Genomic DNA, 23,766 nt, shown 5'->3' with positions numbered 1-23,766 from the left:
GGACACTATAGAGCAGGGGTCGGCAACTCCGGTCCTCAAGTGCCGCAAACAGGTCTGGTTTTCAGGATATCCATAATGAATATACATAAGATATATTTGCATGCACTTCCTCCATTCCATATGAATATTTCATGCATATTCATTATGAATATATTGAAAACCAGACCTGTGTGCAACACTCGAGGACCTGAGCTGTCTGCCCCTGCTGTAGCGTTAGCTTTCACAGCCCCTGGTGGAATGGGAGTCTGTCACCATGCAACGGCGACACCTAGTGGCCATATTTAGGATACATGATTGTAGAATTTCAAAAAGAACCCTGGTGCATGGCCCCAACTGAGGAATGTCACTGATTGGGTAGCTGGTGCATGGCCCCAACTGAGGAATGTCACTGATTGGGTAGCTGAGGTGAAATGGGGGATATATTATAGGGGGAAAAAATTCCCGGGTAGTTACAAATGAAAGCTCATGGTACCAGGTGCCAGCCCCCTTCTAATGGAACTGGAATCTAAAAAAGCAAGAGGAAACTACCTGGCCCCCAAAATAATCTACAGCACTTATGGCTTTATTATGTAAAGTGTTCTAGAATTTTCAGTTGCAATGCAATTATTCCATCTTACTGTTTCAAGTAAGTTGGAATAATTGCATTGCTGCTTTCTAGGTCTGTTCATTTCTATCTTAGTATTTTTATATAGTAAAATAGTGTGTGTAAAACTTGTTATTGTGCATTCACACCTGCCTCTCTTAAATGAGGGTTGACGGTCACATCCTTATTTGTGAGGCTGACTCAGCAAAAGACTCAAAATACCTAAGGAATCTGTTCTAAGATCCCTCGTTTTAATAAACAGTAAGAGGAGAAGACATTTTGTTAATATTACTCAGTGCTTTGTTTTTCACAGGACAAGCAGATTATAAAAGGAGTAAGTTCAGTCTCTCTGAACGATGTGCATGAACAGAACAGTCTGAGGAAAACATCTACTCAGTCATCAGAGCAGGTAAGGGCACTGTCTTAACAATGGCTTACTTCAGAATATCTTTTTCATAGTGCTCCAGCAATGCTTGGTGCACTTCCACATTGCAGCACTGACAAACGCACATGTGCTAAACTGCATCCATGTAGATCATATTAAAATGTTGTAATTCTAGAGTTTTCTGAGACAGGACAGTTTTATGAAGATAAACTATAAATGACATGGTTTTTTTTTTTGTAGAGGTTTTGTAGATGTCTCACTTCATTTACCTACAAATGGTGAAGATACTTGCAAGAACAGTGTATTATAATGCTGATGTGTAACTGGCTCATATTTTAGTTTTCTATTAATCTGGAATGAAAATTAAATGGATGAGTTACTTTGTATGCTTGCATGCAAACACCTCCCGCTGAATGTTTGTTCAGGTTTGTTGAGCATAGGGGAGATCAGATGTGTCAGGCAGCAGTCACATTAGTTTTGGTGGCTGTTTAGTTTATTATAACAGTTGGTGATAAGACATGGGAGGGGGCTGGATGCTGGATTTGTGTAGAATTTTGGACTTGTTAGAATCAAACAAAGGGGACAAACCCTGGCGAGGCAGACCAGCAGAGGTGGTAGAGACCAGCATTATAACAGAATTTAAATATACTTGGGACAGATAGAAATGGCAGTGGCTGGGACAGGGTTAAGAGAGTGGGTAAAGGGCATGGAGTCGGGGAAGAGCTGGGGTTGGTTTAAGCATGGGAATTTTATATTCTTATGTACCCAAAGTGGTAGAGAATGAGGGAGGAAGACAACTGGACAGACTGGATGGGCCAATTTGGCCTTATCTACCATCAACCCATGTATTATTCTGGGTCCAGGTAGGTCATTTGGAAATTGCTGTGTGAAAGTGACAGTCTGAGTGTTTTCAGAAGCAGGTGTGCTTTGTTTTTTTGCAAGAATATTTGGCATACCTCTCTAGGAGAAGGTCAGATGAGGATTGTTTCTGACCTGTGGAAAGGACATGTCACGCCTTGTGAAGGGAAGGTTTAAGAACATAAAACTTGGCATACTGGTCTGTCCAAAGGTCTTCACGCCCAATTTCCAACAGTGGCCAATCCAGGTCACAAGTACCTGGCAGGATCCCAAGGGGTAGATAGATTCAATGCTGCTTATCCCAGAGATAAGCAGTGGATCTCTGCAACTCCATCTCAATGGTTAATGGACTTTTCCTCCAGGAACTTGTCCAAACCTTGAATGCAGCTGCACTAATAGGGCTGGATTTTAAAAGGGTTACCCGCGTAAATCATCCGGATTTACGCGCGCCCGACCTATTTTAAAAAGGCTTTACTAAGGGGGTGGTCCGGGGGCAGGGGGGGGGGCCAGAGGCCTCCGACAGAGCAGCCATTGCCACTGTGTCAGAGGATTGTGTGCCGGCAAGCTGCCGGCAGGCGCAAAAGGTAAGATAATTTTGGGGGGGTTAGGGTAGGGGAAGGGGTGGGAAGGTTAGATTAGGGGAGAAGGAACGGGGAAAGGCAGCACCCCCCTTGCGCGCGCCAACCCCTGATTTTATAACTTGCGTGCCCCTGCACACATAAGTTATAAAATCAGGTGTACATGTGCGCGCGCTGGGTAGCGCGCTCACATGTACGCCCGCGCACAACCTTTTAAAATCTACCCCATAGCTTTTACCACACCTTTTTGGCAAAAATTCTAGAGCATAATTATGTGATGAGTAAAATAAAAACATTTAAAACTAAGAGAAAATTTATTAGCCAGTAACTTCATTATGTGTCCCCTGTCTTTCTACTTTTTGAGAGAGTAAACAACTGATAAACATTTACTCCTTCCATTCCACTCAATATTTGTAGACCTCTTTCATATCTCCCCTCAGCCGTCTCTACTCTGAGCTGAAGCGTTCTAACCTCTTTAGCCTTTCTTCATAGGGGAATTGTTCCATCCCAACAACTGAGACAACACTAAACAAATAGGAAATTTTATTCCTACTTTTTTATAGAGATCTCTGCTGCAGCTTGTACTGCTTAAGTTCTGTAGCATGCTATTGCGTGGCTGTGTGTTTAGTATGTGCATTATACAAACTGTGTGGAAATGTATTTATTTTAATGTAGTTTGCTTTTAATTTAGTGGCTCTTGAGTGAGTTCAAAAGAAAGGAGGCAGATTCCTTCACAACCATTTTCATTTAGTTAGTCTCTACAGAAAAAAAAATTATAAGAAGAAATTAAAAAGTTGCAGTAATGGCTAGAAAGCGTTATGCAACTGTATAAATTGGATATTTCCTTCAATATGCAAAATTTTATGAATTAAAATAAGCTGACTCTGAAAGTGCGTGCAGTTTTGAATCTCTCTTTCCATACTTACTGACATAGTAAAAACAAATCATTAAAACACTGGCCGATATTAAAAGGGTTTTTCTGGGTAACTTTAGCTATCCAGACAAAACTGAGATTTGTTATTCTCCCCCCCCCCCCCCCCGATGAGTTTTGTCCGGTTAACGCAGTATCCGCGCAAAATTTACCTGCACAAGAGGAGTTGGTTCCGGGGGCATCCTTAGGACACTGTCCCACTTTGGCTGGGTACCACTGATTTTCAGCACCTATCTGGACAAAATTAGTTGGGTATGTCTGGCAAAATACCTGTTCTAAAGATATCCTGCTAGCTTTAGCCTGCTTTAGTCAGAATCATTTTCCAAGTATTTATTTTTTTGCTGAATTCCTAAATAAAATGATCCAGGAATTGTGCTTCAGCTTTACCCAGATAACTTTCTCCTCTCACTGGCTTAATGAATGTTGATCTTCTGTTTTTTATTCCCACTCTGCAGGAGTTTGAACAGATAGCGATACAGAGTAAAGTGACAGCTCAGACTTCCGAGCAGGTAAGAACAGCGGCTCCTACTCTACGCTTTCACTGCATAGACTAGGATGGTCTTTACTTTTTGGCACACTTAATTTTTTTTAAAAAGTGTTTATTTGTACAGTGTAACCACTGTGGTACTGGGGTTTTTCATTTATCCTACTATTATCTGAGTCACTTCTTACTTTGGAAGACTTACAAGGAGTTGGAGTCGGAATTGATTCAAAGGTCTCTTCTCCCATTCTTAGCAAGAAGTATCACAAGCATACATGCTGCAGATAAAAAAAAAAAAATTGGGAAGGTCACTTTGTACTTTTGGTCCAGGGTGTGGGCTCTAGTTTAATATCTTTGTGCTTCAAGTAAGGTGAAAGCCATAGCTGAGTGCCTTCAGGTGCCCAGAAAACAAAACAGTTGTTGGATTGGGCCTCCAGAAATATTTTCCTGCACTTATAACACATACTGAGACTTTCTTCGTTACTGAAGGAATCCTATTATATTATTGTATATATTGTACTCTTTCATGTTCTGGGCGACTTTTTTTCAGTTCAACCGCTTCACGTCTGTTTTATTATGGGGGTAATTGTATGATTGTCTGTGCAAAGTTCATGGGTATTTCTTACCTGTGGACTTTGCCCCAATTTTCAAGGTAAAAGGACTCATAGTTTCACTTTTGAAAATTATTTCAGGAAAACGACCCACGCACTTTATATCTTCTATTTTGTGTGGGTAGTTTTCCCAAGAAAAAATGCATGCCCCTTTTTGATATGGAGGTACATAGTCATCCTTTTCCTAATCCTTTTATAAACCAAGATATCTAGCTAACAAGTTCCCGAATGTAGAAAATAGATTTCATGCCTGTGTCTTTTAACCCAGTTTTAGCAAGGTTTGTGAACCTGGAAGGTAAGTTTTGTAAGCCATTTCTGTAGGTAAATGTGCACTCATAGTGCCAGTACAAGCACAACACCTGCAGTGAGAAGGTGCATTCCGGGGGAGGGGCTTGCACTTACAGGTTTTATTTTTAAAGTGTATAACTTCATCTGAGATAAAATGATCTACTTTATTAAGTCATGTATCCACATTTCATAGCACTGCTATCTCATTCGGTAATGCACATTATTTTTTTCCCTTTCTGGCTCTTTCTATAATTCCCGTCGTCTTAGCCAGGAGGGAGTTGGGGAAGGAAACGTGACCAGAATACACTGCACTGTCACTCAGTTTATCTCAGCATGGTCTTTCCACAGGGTTCATGTTTGATGTTTTTAGTTTAGAGGGCACTTTTTTCTGTTGATAAGCAGGTTGAATCAGCCATGACATGTGAGTGACATCATCCGGCGGCACCAAACAGACTCGTCTCTCCTAACTAGTTGAACTCTTTAGGAGGGTTGGGGGTGAGAGGGGAATTCCTTCCTTGGAAGGTGGGATTGGTGCTGATGGAGCCTAACTCGGCCTAGCTGCCGTGTTCTTGCCTTGCTGCGGCTAGGAACACTCGTACTCATCTGGCCATGGCAATATGCATTCTTATCACAAACACAGGATTTACCAAACTGAAATTCACGCACCGCAGTTTAGTAGATCCCACAGGAAAGAACTCATTAATATGACATGTTAACATGCCATTTTTACTAGGCTTAATAAATAGGTCCCTAAAATTGTTTACACGTGGAAATACAGTAGATAATTTTATATCTGTAGTTCCTTTATCTGTAAACTCTCATTATATGGAAAAATTATGGCTTTTCTGTATTCCATTATGCGGAAAAACACTTGCTATCCAGAAATAAATACTCCATAAATGGTGGCACTTTGTTTCTGTTTCTGTTTTTTTTTTTTTGGAAGGCAGGTGGGGAGAACTTCTGTTTGTAAATATCCATTATCCACAACAACCATGGTCCAACACTGACCTTTGGTTGAATTATGGTAACAGAATTAGCAAAGCAGAATTATTATGATAAACTGGGTTTTCTTTAAAGCAGTAAGTTCGAAGCCTGAAGAAAGATGTTAGAGGAAATGTGATTTGCCAATCACATCAATTTCATTCCCTCTGCTTCGTGTTTCTAGTACTTTTTTGTCTATCACCTCTCTCCCTACTGTACTTTTTTGTCTTTTAATACTTCTCTCCCTACTGTTCCCTCTTATTTCTGCCCTGCCTAATCAGAGTTGTTGATGGCCTGAACAAGGGGTCCTCAGCACTAGTCCTTGGAGGTACAGAGAGGTCTGGTTTTCAGGATAACCAAAATAGGCATTAGACTTTTTTAGACCAAGTATATGCAGATATATAGGTGGTGATTGTTCATTATGGTGTAACCCTGGGCTAATGTCCCATGATAAGACCCCCAAAAACCGTACCTCAAATAGAGCTTTAAATGTTAGAATTCTCTCCTGATGTTAATTCAATCTGAGGGTCCAGAATTCCTTGTCAAGGGAAAGATCTCCTAGGCCAGGGGTGGCCAACTCTGCTCCTTGAGCGCCACAAACAGGCCTGGTTTTTTAAGATATCTACACTGAATATGCATGAGAAGGATTTGCATGCACTGCCTCCATTGTACGCACATCTATCTCATGCACATTCAATGTGGATATTGTGAAAATCGGGCCTGTTTGTGGCTCTTGAGGACTGGAGTTGGCCGCCCTCAGCATAGTGCAAGTCTTAAGTAAACAGCAGTAGTAATCACTAGGGATGTCCAGAGGAAAAAGAATGAGTGAGTGTTTTTTTGTTTCTATTTTGGGTGTTTTTCAGGTTTGTTTTGGTTTCAGAAAATAGTGTCTGCTGTTTGCAAAGTATGCACTATTTTCTGAAACCAAAAAGAAGACTCGGGAGAACCCTGACAACCACCCCTGCCACCCCTGAAGGCGGACGTTTCCCCCAAAAAGTAATATTTTGTCAAATAAGCCCCTGGTCTCAGGCCCCACCCACCAGCTCTTCCCTTTGTTAAAAGAAAAAAAAATATCTGCACCCAACTTCCACCCCAGACTCACCAAATTCTCCTTGGTGGTCTAGTGGGCGCTCAAAAGCGACCCCTCTACTACTGGACTTGGTTTACAAAATATTTTGGGGGGGGAGGGATCTCAGGAGACTCCTGAATTGTGCAGTTTGTTTTGGGTACTTTTGCGCACTATTCACAAATAGTATTTGAAAAAAATGATAGAAAAAATACAGGAAATATCATTTCATTTTAAAAACAAAATTAAATAACATAGAAAATGTTGATACTGTCGTTTCAAAAAAATGCACATCCCTTATCACACTGGAAGCAGATGTGGTTCCCAACTTAAACTTTCACTGTTTAACCATAGAAATTGATGTAAAGATTCCATACATCTTTAGTTATTTACATATCCAGTTTACAGCTGCAGATCTTTAATAAATTTGTGACCTTACTTTTCCCAAAAATGTATTCAGTGGTTAAAAACAATTCCAATGAAGTTTTTTGTTCCTTCTTCTTTCCATTCATGGAGTAGTTTTTAAGGTTCCTCCCAAATGCTGGTGAATAAGATCTTAACCCACTTTAGTTGTGTTAGTAAAAGAAAATCCTCTTTTGTATACCTTTACTGCAGTTCCTTTGTTTTGTACGCCTCTCAGCCTTGTCAGTCTCGATAATGTGGTTGTGGATACACCTGATTGATGCTACTGGTATTCTTCCAACTTCTACTCCTGGGAGTGAATGATAATTCATTCCTCTGTGGACATTGATGGTCCATTGGTTCTCTCAAGGAGAGAGACACCACTTCCTCTAAATGGTAAACAAGCAAAAGAAAATGCTAGAAAAAATGGGAAACCTAAACTAGAGCCAGGAAAGGTGGAGAAAATGTCCTAACAAAAAGATTTCCAACAAACATGGCAAAAATATGAAAAGGCACATCCAATAATTAAAAACTCATACACAAAGTCTTAAAAAATTTCCAAACACCAGCAAAAAAATTCAAAACAGCAAACACATCAAACAAAATTTATAAGAAAAAAACTACTTTCCATAGGTGGGAACTTTTGGTTTCTAGTCACCCTGAGATTGTCATAAATTAGTTGGGATGGGGGAAGTGCACACAAACTTTCTCCTCTCTCACATACACTGTTCTCTGTTCCACATGCATTCACACACACCCATGCTATCTTCCACATGCAGTCGCACGCTCTCCTCCACATGCACCTACACCAGCCGAGATGTATACTTTCAGGGCCTGGTCTACTGTGTCCTCCCTCTCAATTCTGCTGCTGCGGGATGGGCTCTGTAGCAGCCTGCCAGGCCTGCCTTCATCTTCAGCCACCAGCAGGATGAGATTCACTAGTGGCCTCCAGGGGCTTCATGTCTCTTCAGCTGCCAAGGAGGTAAATGGCCAGCTGATTCATGGAATGGATGGCAGCAGGCGGCTTGTTTCGCCAGAAGTGATCTTCTGTTGGAATGTTGGTATATAAAATGTCTAAATAAAATAAATAGTCATTTCCTGCTACCACGGGGCCGATCTCTCATTAAGATTTGCAAGACTGGCCCTGCAGCCTCAGATGACTTTGAAATGAGACTCCTGCTGCCGGCATAAAGGGGAGGGGCTGTATCACCAGCTCGGGGCTTCATGCTTACATCTGAGCAGTAGCGGTGGCCGGCGTCTTCCCTAAGCTTCTATTCAGCTATGCCGTGCCACTGGTTGCTGAACTCTGGTTTAGGAGCTCACCATCTCAGACTTCCACACGGGGGAGCTAACACACATATACGGTAACCAACTTCCCTGTTCTCCCCCCCCCCCCCCCCGTAAGGATAGGAAAATCCTCCTTTAGTAGGAACTCTCAGGGTTCTCTAAAATGGATTATCCTGAAAAACAGACCTGTTTGAGACCTTCACTGAGGACTCCTGGCTTAAATCTCCCCAGATGCCAAATCTTCTCTGGCTAAAGCATGATCAAGTAAGCTTGCTGAAACCCCCACCCCCACTACAGCAAGCAAATTTACAGATAAATGAACATATACACATATATATAAATAAATTATACATATCAGTACAGATACAATTTTCAAGTTCTCCTAAATAAGAGATGTTTGTCTATTGCATTTTATACTCAGGTGTCTTTATATTGCTGCTGTGGAATTAGAGCAAATATGTTTTAGATAATAATGCCTTGACATTGAAAACTACTTTACAAAAGTCCATATTCAAAAGATTTGACCAGCTAACTTTGGGATTTTAGTGATCTTCCCATTTGTCTGAACAAATTGTTGCCTGCATAAAAAGAAGCGATGCTGGAGGCAATCCTAGGGCAAGGTTAAACTTTAGCCAGCCAGTGCCGATATACAATGCTAGCTGGCTAAAGTTATTTGGGTAACTCTCTGGATAAATAGCTATCCTAAAGTTAACTGGATAACTTTATCCCACTATATTCAGCAGCACTTTTACCAGAACAAGTGCTGCTAAATATTTGCGTAAATTACCCTGTCAGCAGGTCTGTGAATATGAACCCCAGCGTGTTTAATGTGTTTGCTAATGGCCAATGTTAATAAGAAACAGATTCTATTCTATTTGTATGTCACCTTATTCCCCAGAAAGGGGACACACAGCAGTTTATATCATGAGAACAATAAAATACATCCATATAGCATAATGAAACAAATAAGTAGAGATTCCTAATATAACCTACCACATCCACTACTCAATAGGAAAGTGAAAGGTCATATACACGTAACTTAAAAAAAAAAAAATCCCAACTAGCCTCCCCAAGGTTTACAAGTATGTGTGTTAACACAAAATGTTAACTACACCTCCCTGAGGTGTAGTTGAGTGTTTCTATGTTAAGTCTGCATTACACTTTGGGCATTTTAACATTTTTTGTTGCATTAATAGGTAATGTAGTCTGACTTCTACTCTGGCAGCCCCAGTGCTACATTGAAAGAGCAAGGTCACCTGCAAGGGGAGCATCACCTTGGTAGGGCAGGAAATACCCTCCAGGTGATGAGTTATCCTCTCCCACTGAGGATATCTCTCCAGGAACAAGTTCCCTGGTGGGATGAGATCAGACTGCCATTTCTATTGGTGTTCTGTCATTTAAAAATGTAGATAGCTGGATGGTTGATAGGCATGATGATCACTTAGTAACATGCCTGCATGATGTGAAGATGGTAGACCTTGCCCATCACCTACATAAGCTTTTAGAGGGTGCCAGGGAGGAGCTGGCTGTCTTGGTACTTGTGAGTGTCAATGGTATAGGAAAATGCAGGAGCAAAGTTCTGGAAGCTATAGTTAGACTTGTAGGTAGGAGACTGAAATCTAGAACCTCAGGCTAACATTCTTAGAAATGTTCCCAATTTCATGCGGAGGATTCTAGAGGCAGGTTGAGCTCTGGAGTCTGTGCGTGAATGAGATGATGGTCCAGGGAAGAGGATTTTAGATTTGTTAGGAACTGAGGAAGGGAAGCCTATTCCAATGAGATGAGTTCACCCTTTGCCAGGGTGGAACCAGGCTTCTGGCACTAATGTTCAAAAAGAAGAGAGCAGCTTTTAAACTAGATCAGGAGTAGACAACTTCAGTCCTGGCATGCCAGAAAGAGGCCTGGTTTTCAGGACATCCACAATGAAGATACATTTGAAAAAAAAAATCTAATTTATTGAAAGCTGACCATCGCTCAGGAGCACATAGTTTCGAGTGAGGTATCGTCGAAACAGGACATTGTATCCCATTAGAAAGATTATAGTAAAGGCTGAAGTAGCTCAGGTGGATTTAATACAAAGCAGACAAATACAAATTATTCCAAATTATCTATAGCAACTGCTAATAATAAGCAGGTTGTCAATAGAAACAAAAAGCATACTCCAGAATTTTATATATGTAAATGCCAGAAGTCTAAACAATAAGATTGGGAAGTTAGAATGTATGACACTAAATGAAGATTATAGACGTAATAGATTTCTCAGAGACCTGGTAAGAAATAGGATAACCAATGGGACAATGTAATCCAGGGTACAGACTATATATCAAAGTGACAGGGAGACCAAAATGGTGGAAGGGTGGGCACTATATGTTAAATATGACATAGAGCAAGATGGGCAATTCCAATATTCTAGGGCCCACCAACCAGTAAGGTTTTCAGGATATCCCTAATATGCATGCTATAGATTTGCATGCACAATGCCTCAGTTGGATGCAGATGTCTCATGCATATTCATTAGGGGTATCCTGAAAACCTGACCGATTTGTGGCCCCTGAGGACTAGAATTGCCCACCCCTGGCATAGTTAAACAGGATAAAAGTTCTGCAGGAAGCAAACCACACTGCAGTCTTTATGGTTAGACACTCTTTGTCATGGAAAAGAGTATAGCAAAGGGGATATACTGCTGCCCTACTGGCCAGTAGCAAATTGCAAACAGAATGTTTGTATTCATTCAGAATGTTAGTATTCGTTCAGAAAAGAATGAAGAAGGAAACAACCGCATCTTGAGTATTGGGGGCGGTTCTAGTCGCCCCATCTCAAAAAAAGATATAGCGGAACTAGAAAAGGCACAAAAAAGAGGAACAAATTTATAAAGGGGACAGAGTAGCTCCGTTTTGAAGCATGGCTAAATGGGTTGGGGCTTTTCGGTTTAGAGAAGATATGACTGAGATTTATAAAATTGTGGGTGGGCTGGAATAGATAAATAGGGAATGATATTTCAAATATTACTAAGACTAGGGGACACTCGTGAAATTAACAGTAACAGATTTAAAACAAATCAAAGAGTGGTTTTTTTCACTCAAAACACAATCAAGCTGTGGAATTTGTTGCCAGAAAATGTAATCAAAGCATCTAACATGGCTGGGTTTAAAGGGGGTTTAAATACTTTTCTAGAGGAAAGGTTCAAAAAATTATTAGCCAGGAAAGACCTGGGAAAGCTACCTCTTACCCCTGGGTGTGGGCAGCAAGGAATGGATCTTCTCTTCGGGATTTGCCGGGTACTTCCTAGTGACCTGGATTGGCCACTGTCAAGATGTGCTATGCTGGGTCAGACCAAAGGTCCATCGAGCCCAGCATTCCATCTCAATGTTCTTATGTAATAAGCTAGTTGGCATAATTTTGCATCTCATTACTTTAGCATAGATCATACATTGTTAGTGAGGGCACATTAAACATTTGTATTGTATAAAGCAGGCGGTTTAACTGTTGCTGTTTATGCATTTTAGTACATTGGCCCCTTAGAAAATGTTTTTGCTGGAATGACAGAATAGGATGGAAGCTTCTGTTCGTTTTCCACATGTTTGTTTAGAGCTGGAAGCACCAGGAGTTGTTTTGTTGCATATATCACCTCACTGAGTAAAGAAGTATCCATTAAGTGTGGCTATTTTGGGTGGCTTTTCCAACAGAGTGGACTGTTATGTTGCAGTAACAGTGGTAGAGTTGGGTGGTTTTGCTGATTGGGATGGGTGAGGTGGTTTGAGTTTGTTTTTTTTAATAGGAATGGATGGGGTGGGTTTTGGGATGTTATTGCAATATGATTCATTATATATGATTTAGATGTTAGATACTATTTTTTATTATATTGTATGTCAGTGTTTTTGTGGCTCATAGAAGTGATAAATAAATATCACCTGCCAACTTAATGTCTGCCATCATCTATATGAGGACCCACAGTGCTTCACAGCAATACATACTTCCTCATATTGACATATATAATAGCAGTACCCATGTTGCTATTTTAAAACTGAGGCCATATGCCATTACAGAATGTAATTTGGCTTCATGTATATGATGGGATTTCTGTACTGAAGGGGGCTTTTTGAAATTGTTGATGGTCCTTTAGATTTGTATTTGCTGCTGTTCGTATCCAGCTTTGCTCATCCCGCTGAATAATATTTACGATTGAAAATATGAATTAACTTCTATCCAGCTATAGAGCTGATAATTTAATCAACTTATGGTATACCATTAATTATTTATTACTTAGTGGTCTGAATGGAATTTCTATTTAATTGTGTGAAAATAAATGACATTATTTCCATAGGAAGAATTTTAACAAGTGAGTAGCCATATTAATACAGAGAGCAATGTGACAGGGGCATTAAGAATAAGGCCTGGGCACTAGATGGGCCCTTGGGGGGGGGGGGGAAAGCACTTGGTCTGGTCTGTACTTTTGGGGTTCAGTGATGCATTATTGTGGCAAGTGTTTTATCATGGGGGTTTGTATATTTCTTTAAGTATACACACTCCCCTAGAGGCTGTGGAGCAGCCTCTAGGGGAGTGTGCCCTAGCTCAAAAGAAACTAGTGCACAGGGGATTTAAAAAAACAAAAAACAAAGCCAGGAGTGTTTGGCGGGCAGCTGGGGGAGTTTCTCTCTCCTTCCTTATTGCTGGTGTCTAATAGAGCCATGGCTCCAGGAGATGCAGAATATGCTCCTGGGCAGGAATCATGCATTTCAAGTGAGGAGAATCCAGTTCCTTGATTGGGAAGAAGATGTAAAAGGATTTTGTGAGTACTGAATGGACTAAAAGGGAAGAAGAGTGAGAAGCTGATGTTATGCTAAAAGGGCTTTTGGAAGGAAGTACGTTTTGCTGTTGCTGTCACTAATGCTGTAGAAACCAGTACACCCTGAGAAGTTGGTGAATTAAGATTTTTTTTTTGTACTCTGAATGCTGATATCCCCAGATTTTGATAATATAAAAGTTTTGTTTGAAAGATACCTTTGTGTGAGACCCTCCTTACTCCCAGGGGTGGGTTTGTAAATGGCATCTGTCCGTACATTGAAGAAGGTAGGGATCGTGTCCAGCATGGTATTTACAACCTTTACCTCTGAGCCAGGTCCAATACACCATCTTCTCGACCATGTTATTTTTGAACCCACATAGAGACTGTTTACAATAAGGGTTGTAGTAGGGGTCCAGTGGTGGGTGGGTTTACAGGGTAATTTGTTGCATAAACATTTTTATGCTCATGGAAGGTGCTAGATTGTCAGAACTCAAGTATGTATTGTTTTGTGTTGGACATGTGCAAGAGCATTAATACCCTCCCCACAGCGCTCTTCTAAAATTGTGCAAGTTTACAGATGAATTTATTTTTCTGGAGCTGTCAGCTGCTTATTGTTCAGTAAGAGAAGATACACTATGTTGGTACCGTGTTTTCTCGAGTCCCACGGGCAGGGTTTAAAGAAGATGTGAGGAGAGGAGTGGGGGAAGTTCCAGTACTTGCATTCAGTGCGAGGATCTTATGCTGCATTGCCTGAGGCTCTGGGGATGCAGGATTGTATCATGGGAAACTGCAAAGCCCAGGCAGACATTTGTAGTCTCAGCAAACTTTTGCTGTTAAATAGAACGAGTCTATTTTAGGTAATTCAGCTTCTGCTGCCACTTGTAGTGTTAGCTTTCCCTGCCAAGTGCACGAAGCTGAATAGCTTTCACTGGAAGTGCTTTCATTGAGGAATGCCTCAGGGAACCATGAAATATTACATATTTTGATTTAGTACACTTAATTAATGTACTGATGCAGCATAGACATTTTAAGTTCTTTGATTGCTTCTCAGATGCTCAACGACTTTTTAGTCAGAGGCAAGTTGAAACACCACATAGGGAGTGGCACTAAAGAGTAATAATCCATCACAAAAAAAGGAAGACATGACAAACTTTACTACATAAGCATTGTGTACAAAGTATTTTTTAAATATTATATCTATCATTTGTTTCATATATTTTGCAAATTTAAAATTTTGATTAATGAATATTCCTGGCTAAGTCTTTATGGCGTGGGATTTTCAAGTAAAGTGCATTATAATAGGAACACAGAAATATGTAAGTTCTAAAGGGTTAAAAGATGTACAGTGCACCACAGTATATAGTTGGGTGGAGTAAAAGATCTCTTAAAAAAAAAAAAAAAAAAAAGACTAAAGTCCAACCTTCTAATTGTAATCCAGGAGTGATTAACTGCCCTTAGCCCCCAGCCCCCATGCTTATTTGAATCAATAGCCAGTTCAGCAGTGGTGAAAATATTTCCTTCTTATCACAAATAAATACATTTTAGATTGCAGGGGGACTTAAGTGTTCCAGGCGATCGGTACTACGTTACAGAGAGCCTTTTACCTCTGTCACATCGGTTCAAGTTCAGCTAGTCTGGTCTGGGATGGCGATGATTGACAGCCATTACCATCTTTCTATTATTTATTTAAAAACTTTTCTATACCGTCGCTAAGTTATATACCATCGCAACGGTTTACAAATAGGCACATAGACTAAGGTTAGTAAATCTAGGATATTGTACATTCTAACAGGTGCCAATAAAGTTCGGTTACAATTTCATAAACAAAATCATTATTTGAGTAATGTTGGTCAAGTCCAGGTATATTATTGAGTATCTCTTTGAGATATTACTTCTTAAATGTAGGCTTGAGTAAATTAATTCTCATTATATGAATTGGTGGTCTTTTCAGGTTATAGTGAACACAGGTATCCAAATCACTAAAAGTATCTCCCACTGCTGCTGCTGCTTGTGACCTTGGGCAACTCATTTTACCTTCCATTGTCTGAGGTACAAATTTACTCCTAGATTCATCAAAATGCTATAATATCGCATGTATAATGCCCACAGTAAGAGAAAGGGGTTTGTTTAGGGTAATTTTAGAATTACCGCATGGTTACACAGTGCGTCGCATAGGTAGTATCACGGGGAGCAGTAAAGTTTCACACCCGGCGATATTTCGCAGGTCACGAAGTGCCAAGAGAGAGAGAGAGCCAGCCTATTTATAAGGCCCTCATAGTAGTCAACTATTTATATCTCTATAGGAGGACCAGCTAATAGCTCGAGGTGAGGTGTTGGTGTTGCTTTAGGGTTTAGGGGCCAGTTTTATATGCATAGTGAGACGTACGAACTGCACAGTAAACCTCGGTGAAGATTTGATGTTATTTGGAGTGAGGAAAACCTCACAAAGATGATATCTATATATAGAGATTTATAGATAGAGATATATATACCGTATATGTAACGTATTTTGATGAATGACCCTATCAGGTTGTAAGCCGTCTAGGATAGGGAAATACAGTACCTGAATATAATCTGATATCAGTGCCATTTCACAGGCATAGAGGCTGAGTTACCTTCCCATCCTTTGATATAGCAGGGTTGAGGTACACAACACAGCCAGCTGAATTATTTTGGCAACCAGCATTGCTTCACTCAACTGAGACCCCATAACATCATTCAACATGGTCTTTAGAAAGTGAAAAGTTTATATTAGGATGCATGACCACAGCATGTAGTCAATTAAATTGAATTAAATTAACTCATTAAAATGACCTAAACATAACTAAAACTAACTACATATTAAGATAGACCCTAGGTCATACAGCGACATGTTTAAACATTCATTGACTTGCTGTCTTAGCTAGGGACTTTGTCGTCTTTCTCTGGTAGTTAGCTATAGAAACCATCCCTCTTAATTCACTGAGAGGTGGCCGTCCGAAGCATCTCTCTCTCTCTCTCGCGCGCTTTCTCTCTCCACAGAGTAGGTTCATGGAGTAAGTGGCCCATTATCCCTTTTCTGAACCATTATAGTGAAGCCCTGCCCTCCACCACGCAACATAAGTGTGCCCACATCTGCCACACACCAGTAGTGAAACATCCTACTACAACCGTGGCAATTTATGAATCAGTACCCAACTGATTCATAAATTGCATTGTTGCAGTTGTCAAGATCAGCCTTGAAGAGATGCGTTCCACAGGCCTGTGCAAATTAGGGTGACCTGCATGATGAGCTTGTAGGTTATTGCCAAACAGTCAGCATTGCCTTCTAAACCTATGCATCAAACAATTGTATGGTTTTTTTTTCTCATTTTGTCCACTACTCAATAGTGCCCTGTACCGTACCAACGTAGGAATAACATAGGCCAGACAACATTCCCGCCTAAGAACAACCCTTGTTGGGCCTATGACCTTGAGGTATCTCAAGAAGAAGAGGCTTTATTCAGACTCCTTGTGCTTAAATCCAGTTATGAATGATCTTATAGATTTATTTCTTATCCTTGTCCTCACTCTCCACACCTTTTTCTTTGTGTGCCATTCTTGCTGTCCTGTTCTTTTAACAAGAGGGAGAATGTATTTATAAACAGTCTTATGCAGATAACTTTTAATCTTCGATGGATCGTGATGGCCTAAGGGATTATGTTACAAAGACATTCTTCCTGATGTCCAGCACAGCCCCTTCGACCTTACCTAGATCTCCTTTGGGTGGGGTGGCAATCAATCAGGCGCCCTCTCATTTCATTTGAGGGATCTTCCCTTTCTCATTTTTTTGAGTGCTACACCTAGCCTCACTTTCCCATTTGTTCTTTATTGACTTTTCTTCTTAAATATTTGCAAGGTACATCACATTACCGTTAGAAATTGGATTCAGAATCTGAATATGAGCTGTTGTACGATGAGGAGTTCCTTTCTGGGCTAAAGATACCTTACTGTGCACTGGAAACTGGGCATGGATCTCCACCTTCATTCTGCTCTCACCGATGCCGTTCCCTTACTTATGGTGGCAGGTTTCAGAATACCTAGCACTAAGCTGTTACCATAGCTATTTTTATGCATGCTGCTTGACCTGTGCCCTCATCCCAGTTATGAGGTTGTCAAGGCTATCGGTCTGCAACACATGGCTTCTGTGTTCAGTGTTTCATCCCTTCTTTGTTCCTTTTTATTGGAATAAATTACAGCATTTGGTGATTACTAGATCAGTAGCAAATGAGCAAGATCTTTGCAGTAGTGTGGAAGTTGCATGAGAATTGAGATTGCAGAGGTTATCTGTTTATTTTTAGAATTAGAGGAGGATTGTAGGTGGAAAAGCAGATGCCATAGTCAGTTTTGGAGGGATTTGCTCTTGGGTGGTCATCAATTTAACATCTTTTGTTGTTTTTTGTTGTTTTTTTTTTTTTTTTACTTGACTGAGAAAGATGATGTCTAAATCCACAGCTAGGGGCCTAGGTAATAAAACTTGCAATTACATGTTTTTAGCGGGCAAGTTGGTAAAAATTTACCATGCGTGGTAAAACACCACTTAATGTGGCACATTTGCCACACTAGCGTGACTCTGGTAGTACTATGCATGAAACCAAAACAAACTGTGTTGTGCATGTTAATTACCTGCTGCAATCCCCTGGGGCTTAAATGGCTGAAAATTAAAGGGCTAGCTTGCACAACAGATTTTTTTCCCCTGCCCCGGCACAGTGTGCAAAGGGATTCTGAGGCCTGCGCCACCTCTTGCTCCCTTGGTACCAAAGGAAGGGGTATGGCACCCATGCCCCCTTTCTCCCTCCCTCCTAGAAGGTGTCTTCTCCCCTCCCCCCCCCTCCCCCCAAAATCTATGCTTGTCAGTTGAAGATAAAGCAGGAGAGACCTGGCTCATTCCTTCCCCTCTACCAGTGATTTAAAAAAAAAAAATGGTGCAGGCTGACCTCTTGCACTACCTTGCAACTTGCAAGAGACTTTAATGTAGACCCCTGAAATATATAGAGATTTTTTTTTAATTGACCTGTCCTAGAATGTGGTTTTTTATTTGGGGGTTTTTTTTTAAGTGATAACATTTTATGCTAAAAAAAAAAAAGCCTCTACAGAGCAATTCAATTTCCTATGTTCCTTACCGTAATTTCGTTACATTTACATCTCCGTTACCCTGGGATTCAGAGAGGCATCCTATGTTTACTTAATTGTAGAAGATATGCATCTATTCATTAGGTGACCTAGCTTCACATACTGATGTTTGCAAGCTAACAGGGTGATTTATGAAATTGTGTTAGTGCTTTATCGCGAGCATTAGAGCCCGAATGCCCGCGATAAGTAAAGCATCATGAGATACGTATGCAAATTTAAAGATTTTTCCTGAATAGGAGTTTGGGCGGAGTTAGGGCAGAATACATTTAAATGAGGGGTGCTTAGCATGGCGTGCGATAGGGTAACGCATGTTATTACAGGTTTTAACGCCAGAAATAACTACACCTTTTTTCTTTATGCTTTGTGATATGCCCAAAACGGGATTTGCGCTGACAAACGCAAATCCTGTTTCGGGGAGGGGAGGGGGGGAGAGAGAGAGAGAGCTTCTGGGGAGGCACACATAATAGTCAACTTTTTATTCTACTGTAGGGGGGGTAACTAGTAAATTGAGGTGCAGTTTTGGTTGTGGTCTAGGTTTTGGAGGGCAGCTTTACATGCATAGAGGTATGAAAAGCACAGTACACATCGGTGAAGATTTGGAGTGATGACAGGTACACAAAGATGAGATTTGTACATTATACTCTCGACCTAGCTTGATAGCGGCTGGGTAGAGAGTGCATCAAGCTAGGTCGAGAGTACATTGTACAAATCTCATCTTTGTGTACCTTTCCTCACTCCAGATCACATCAAATCAAATCTTCACTGATGTGTACTGTGCTGTTTGTACCTATGACTATGCATGTGCCTTCTGCCACCAAAACCTCACCCCAAGTTACTAGTTGCCTCTCCTACAGTGGTATAAATAGTTTTTACTTATATGAGAGCCTTAAAAAGAGTTTCTCTCAAAAATTACCCTAACTGCGCCCCCCCCCTTTTTTTTTTTTTTATTATCACGGGCGCTATTGTGAAATTTTTAGCAAAATGATAAATCTAGATCTGAATTTGAAAATATACACTTCAGTATATTGCATTCAATCTGTATTCATACTTTTACAGTATGCTATATTTTGATATGTCAAATATATCTAGAAAAAACATGTAGAAAATCAAGTTGCCAAGATGTTTTCTGACAGATATCCGTTTAATAAGAGAAAGTATTGCACTTTGGCATCTGCTATTGTATTAGAAGCATCCTTGTGTAAATTAATTTTTTAATATCTTATTTACAATATGAAATAAATACACTATTTCTGAGAACATTGTGTTTCAAATGTGGGCTTGGCTGGCCTAATGCTTAGATGAATGTAATGTTAAAGGTGCTCAGAAAATAAACACCTTATTTTACAGTGCATTTGCTTGTCTTCCCAGTGGAGCATGTGAAATTTACAGAACTCTGCCTAATATGATTGCCACTGTATAACTCTTGAGTAGAATTAGAGCCTGAAGAGGTTTTAATTACATACATTTAGTGAAGGATGCAAACTTGTGGTAGATTTATTTATATTTAAAATTCATCATCTTGCCGCAAGATAAATTCCGGATAATATATTGGGTGGTAAACAATATCCATAAACAAATTAAGGACATCTCTGAGCAATACATATTTCCAAATCTATAAATATACTTTTCTTTCCAGTCCAGTGACACTGATTTTAGTGTTTCCTCTAAATGTTTTTTTTTATCCATCAGTTTCTTTCTGTTCCTTTCTAGCTTAATTAGAACCGACATCTTATGGGCAGGGCTTAATTTGTAGATAAAAAGGAAGTGGAATTATAGAGGGATGTGACTAGTATAAAGGGCAGGTCCAGGACTAGGTGTGAATTCTCTCCCTCACACACATACCCAAACTCACTCTTCACATGCTTAACGAGCTCTGCTGGGTGAAGGACGGCTGGATCACTGAGGTAAGACGAAGGCACGTAGAGAAAATGGGGCTCTTCCCTTCTGCCCTGGTGATCCTGATCATCCATTCGCAGCCGCTGCCCACCCTGAATTTCCCAGTGGTCCTTGCTCGTATTCCAGTAGTCATAAAGCCCATAAGACTCACGCTCTATCCCTGGTGGCCTTCAAGACCTGCCTCTACCTGAAAAATATACCCTCTCCAGCAACTCTTCTCTTCTCCCTCCTCAGCCAGTAAGGTACAGACCTCCTTCTCAAGCTAGGGTCAGCTGACTCATCTCTACCTTGCCGGGGGGAGGAGCGGGAGCAGACTGGTGTTCGCTATCTTCTATCCTCAGTCTCCTTGTGACGTCGGGAATATGAAGCATGTCCCCCTGTTTGCCTCCTTGAGGGGTGGAAGAAAGGGAGCAATGCTACATCTTCTCCTCACTCATTCTTCTCTCCCTCCCTTCAGCACACCCAATCCTATACCCTTCCTTCCACTCTCGCTCAACCCCCTCCAGTCACTTCACTCACAGACTGCCCCCCCCCCCCAGTCATCTTATAGACCCTTCCATCCCCTCATTCACACACTGCAGCCCCACTGATCCCATCACTCACTCATTCCCCCTCGCAACCCGCAGCCCCTCTGATCCCATCACTCACTCATTCCCCCACGCAACCCACAGCCCCTCTGATCCCATCACTCACTCATTCCCCCACGCAACCCGCAGCCCCCTCTGAGATCCCATCACTCACTCATTCCCCCTCGCAACCCGCAGCCCCTCTGATCCCATCACTCACTCATTCCCCCTCGCAACCCACAGCCCCTCTGATCCCATCACTCACACTTTTGCCCTCCCACATGCCATCATTCACTTGCCTTCCCTTCACTCTCTTGCCCCAGTACATCATCTCATTCACAGTCCTTCCCCTCCCACCAATCCCTTCACTCATGCCCCCTAACCCCCTCATTCACATATTGCTCCTTTCACCCTCACCAGCAGCAGAGCCTGGGATGCCAGCATGATAAGCAGGAAGCCAGATTACCCAGGAATGGCAGAAGGAGTGGGCTGTCAGGCATTCACCCCATGGGTTTTTTTGTTTTTGTTTTAACCTTTGCTATTCTCCTTCTCGGCCACCTCAGTTCTGCTGGGCAGTTCCACAGAAATCAAAGTCACGGTTGCTCTCATCTCAGGAACTGAAGTCAGGTCTTTCATATGGTGACACTAGTTGCTATCACAAAGCTACCCAGCCATCAGCCATCCTGATTTCCTTTAAATTTGAGTGCTAAGACATGTTTTCACATTAATATAAATGGTGGCCTGCGAGAGGGACCACAAGGCAGAGGATCTTTGCTGTGATTGTTGCACCAAAGAGCCTTTCCTGTTAACCATGTCTCCTATATCTTTCTTTAACAGAAACAGGTTGAGGATTTTGGCGTTGACAAGCTAGACCCAAAATATTTTGGGGAACTGCTTGCTGAGCTGAGCCGCAAGAACAATGACCTGTACAGCTGTTTGTTGCAGCATGTGGAGAAGATTGGTGGCAGGTAGGCATTCCTATTGCCCTGCATGTTTTACTCTTCCGAAAAAGAATGCTCCCTCTTGATCCAGAAAGGAGTTTCTGGTTTAAACTTCATTGCGAAGACGCCCAGCATGCATGGAATGCAGCTCCAGGTGACTTAACCTCATCAGGACTTCAAACAGTATGGTACACGCTGCACTTAAGTTAATCTCAGTCTGGAGGTGTTTTAATTCTAAAAAAAACAAACAAACATTTTTTTCCCTGTTTTTTGTTAGTCTGTTGGAACATATAAAATGAGTGTCTGATCCCTGTTTTTGATCAGGGCACCAGTCTCTATGGGCGTTCAGAAATAAAAATGGCCTAGTGGATGCTGTGGTGAGCCTGGCACAGAGGCGAGGGCTGTATCTGTTATGCTGGGTAGGAAAATATCCACACACAATTTTTTTTTCTCCTCTCTGGCCCCCCTCATCCCCCTCCTCCACTGACTGACTGCACCCTATCTTCTTCCAGTGCTGACAAACGCCTCTTGTGAACCCCATGCTTTGCGATAAAGGATACCCTGAAAAGGGTATATTTGACAAAACTTTTATTCCAAAACTCTGGTGGTGGTGGCGAGTAAAATAAATAAATAAATAAAAACTCCTAAAAGTTCACTACCCGGGTTTCTTACAACATTAGTAGCAACAACAACAAAAAGCTTTTTTCTTTTTTTTCAAAGGCTTACGTCAATAGAAGAGTACCAAAAAAAAATAAATCCCTTTTTTCCTCAAGGCAGATGAAATTCAATGCTTGCATTCCAACTCAGAATTTTTCTCAGACTTAGCCCTATTGTACAACTCACAGTTTCAAGATTTCCATGAGGCTGCTGTGCTCCTTATTCCTCCCAGGTTGTCTTCGGACACTACCCAGGAGCCCAGCAATGATTCAGCAGTCTCCCATGCCTGGTCTGGCTTAGCTGTAGCCCAGCTACCCTCCAACTCCAAAACAAATGACCGGGGCAAAAGAAGAGACACTTTCCCACTCGAAATACCTCCTTATAGTGACGCAAGGAATCTCCCCCTACAGGTCCTTCCTCATAATTTTCCCTTAAAGAAATATCCCAAAACCTTTCAATAGGCTAGTGACTCTAGCCTTTTACCATAGACCAGGGCTTCCTATCCTGGGGACCCCACAGCCAATCAGGTTTTCAGGATATCCACAATGAATATGCATGAGATACATTTGCATATACTGAGTCTCCGTGATATGCAAATGTATCTCATGCATATTCATTTTGGATATCCTGAAAACCTAACTGCCTGTGGGGTCCCCAGGACAGGTTTAGGAAATCCTGCCATAGATTAAAGGGGAATTTTCTGCTTTTCAACAAATCTGAAAAGCACTTATGACAGTTCAGTCTTTGTCTGTCCGTCCAGCCGTGCAGAGGCATGATAATTTCATTTAAAGTGGATAAAAAATATTCAGACTTGGAATGAATGCTAACCATAGTCTTGGAACTTAAATCTATTGAGCTTTACCAGAACCTAACCAGTGAAAAGTTGACAATTACTAAAGAATTAAATGCATGTTACATAGTTTAGACTTGTTTATAAAAGATTGTATCAAAAAGTACATGACGGTTTCTGAACTTTGATATGTGGCATTTTTAAACATCTAGTTTGAGCTGAACCATTTGTTATTTGCCCTTACTAATATTTAGGATGATCCATGTTGTGTCTGAGACTAAGGAGATGCAAATAAATGAATCAGTCCCAAACTTTTAAAGTAACCATGAAAAGGATAATTTTTAATTTCTCATTCAAGCGGCAACTCCATTGCTCAAGACAGAACAGTTCTCAAAAGGGTCCCCCGACACGTACCCGTGTTTCGCCAAACCCGGCTGCGTCGGGAGGGACAGTAAATTTTATGTGTAATTCTTTGACAACAAAACAAAAGAAATTGAACAAAATAACATATGGGACTGAATAGTGATG

The 23,766-nt window shown here is 41.1% G+C and overlaps 1 protein-coding gene across 1 annotated transcript in view; it reads left to right on the top strand.

Annotated features, from left to right (window-relative positions):
• Positions 1 to 23,766, top strand: part of POF1B (POF1B actin binding protein) — a 180,029-nt gene that overhangs the window by 79,413 nt on the left and 76,850 nt on the right. The window contains exons 5-7 of the mRNA XM_029606586.1: positions 897 to 992; positions 3,791 to 3,844; positions 21,688 to 21,818. Coding sequence (XP_029462446.1) covers positions 897 to 992; positions 3,791 to 3,844; positions 21,688 to 21,818 — 281 coding nt within the window. The remainder of the gene's footprint in view (positions 1 to 896; positions 993 to 3,790; positions 3,845 to 21,687; positions 21,819 to 23,766) is intronic.

The sequence above is a fragment of the Rhinatrema bivittatum genome, chromosome 6 (assembly GCF_901001135.1).
Source record: "Rhinatrema bivittatum chromosome 6, aRhiBiv1.1, whole genome shotgun sequence".
Classification (NCBI taxonomy): domain Eukaryota; kingdom Metazoa; phylum Chordata; class Amphibia; order Gymnophiona; family Rhinatrematidae; genus Rhinatrema; species Rhinatrema bivittatum.
This window is presented reverse-complemented; position numbering and strand designations above follow the sequence as displayed.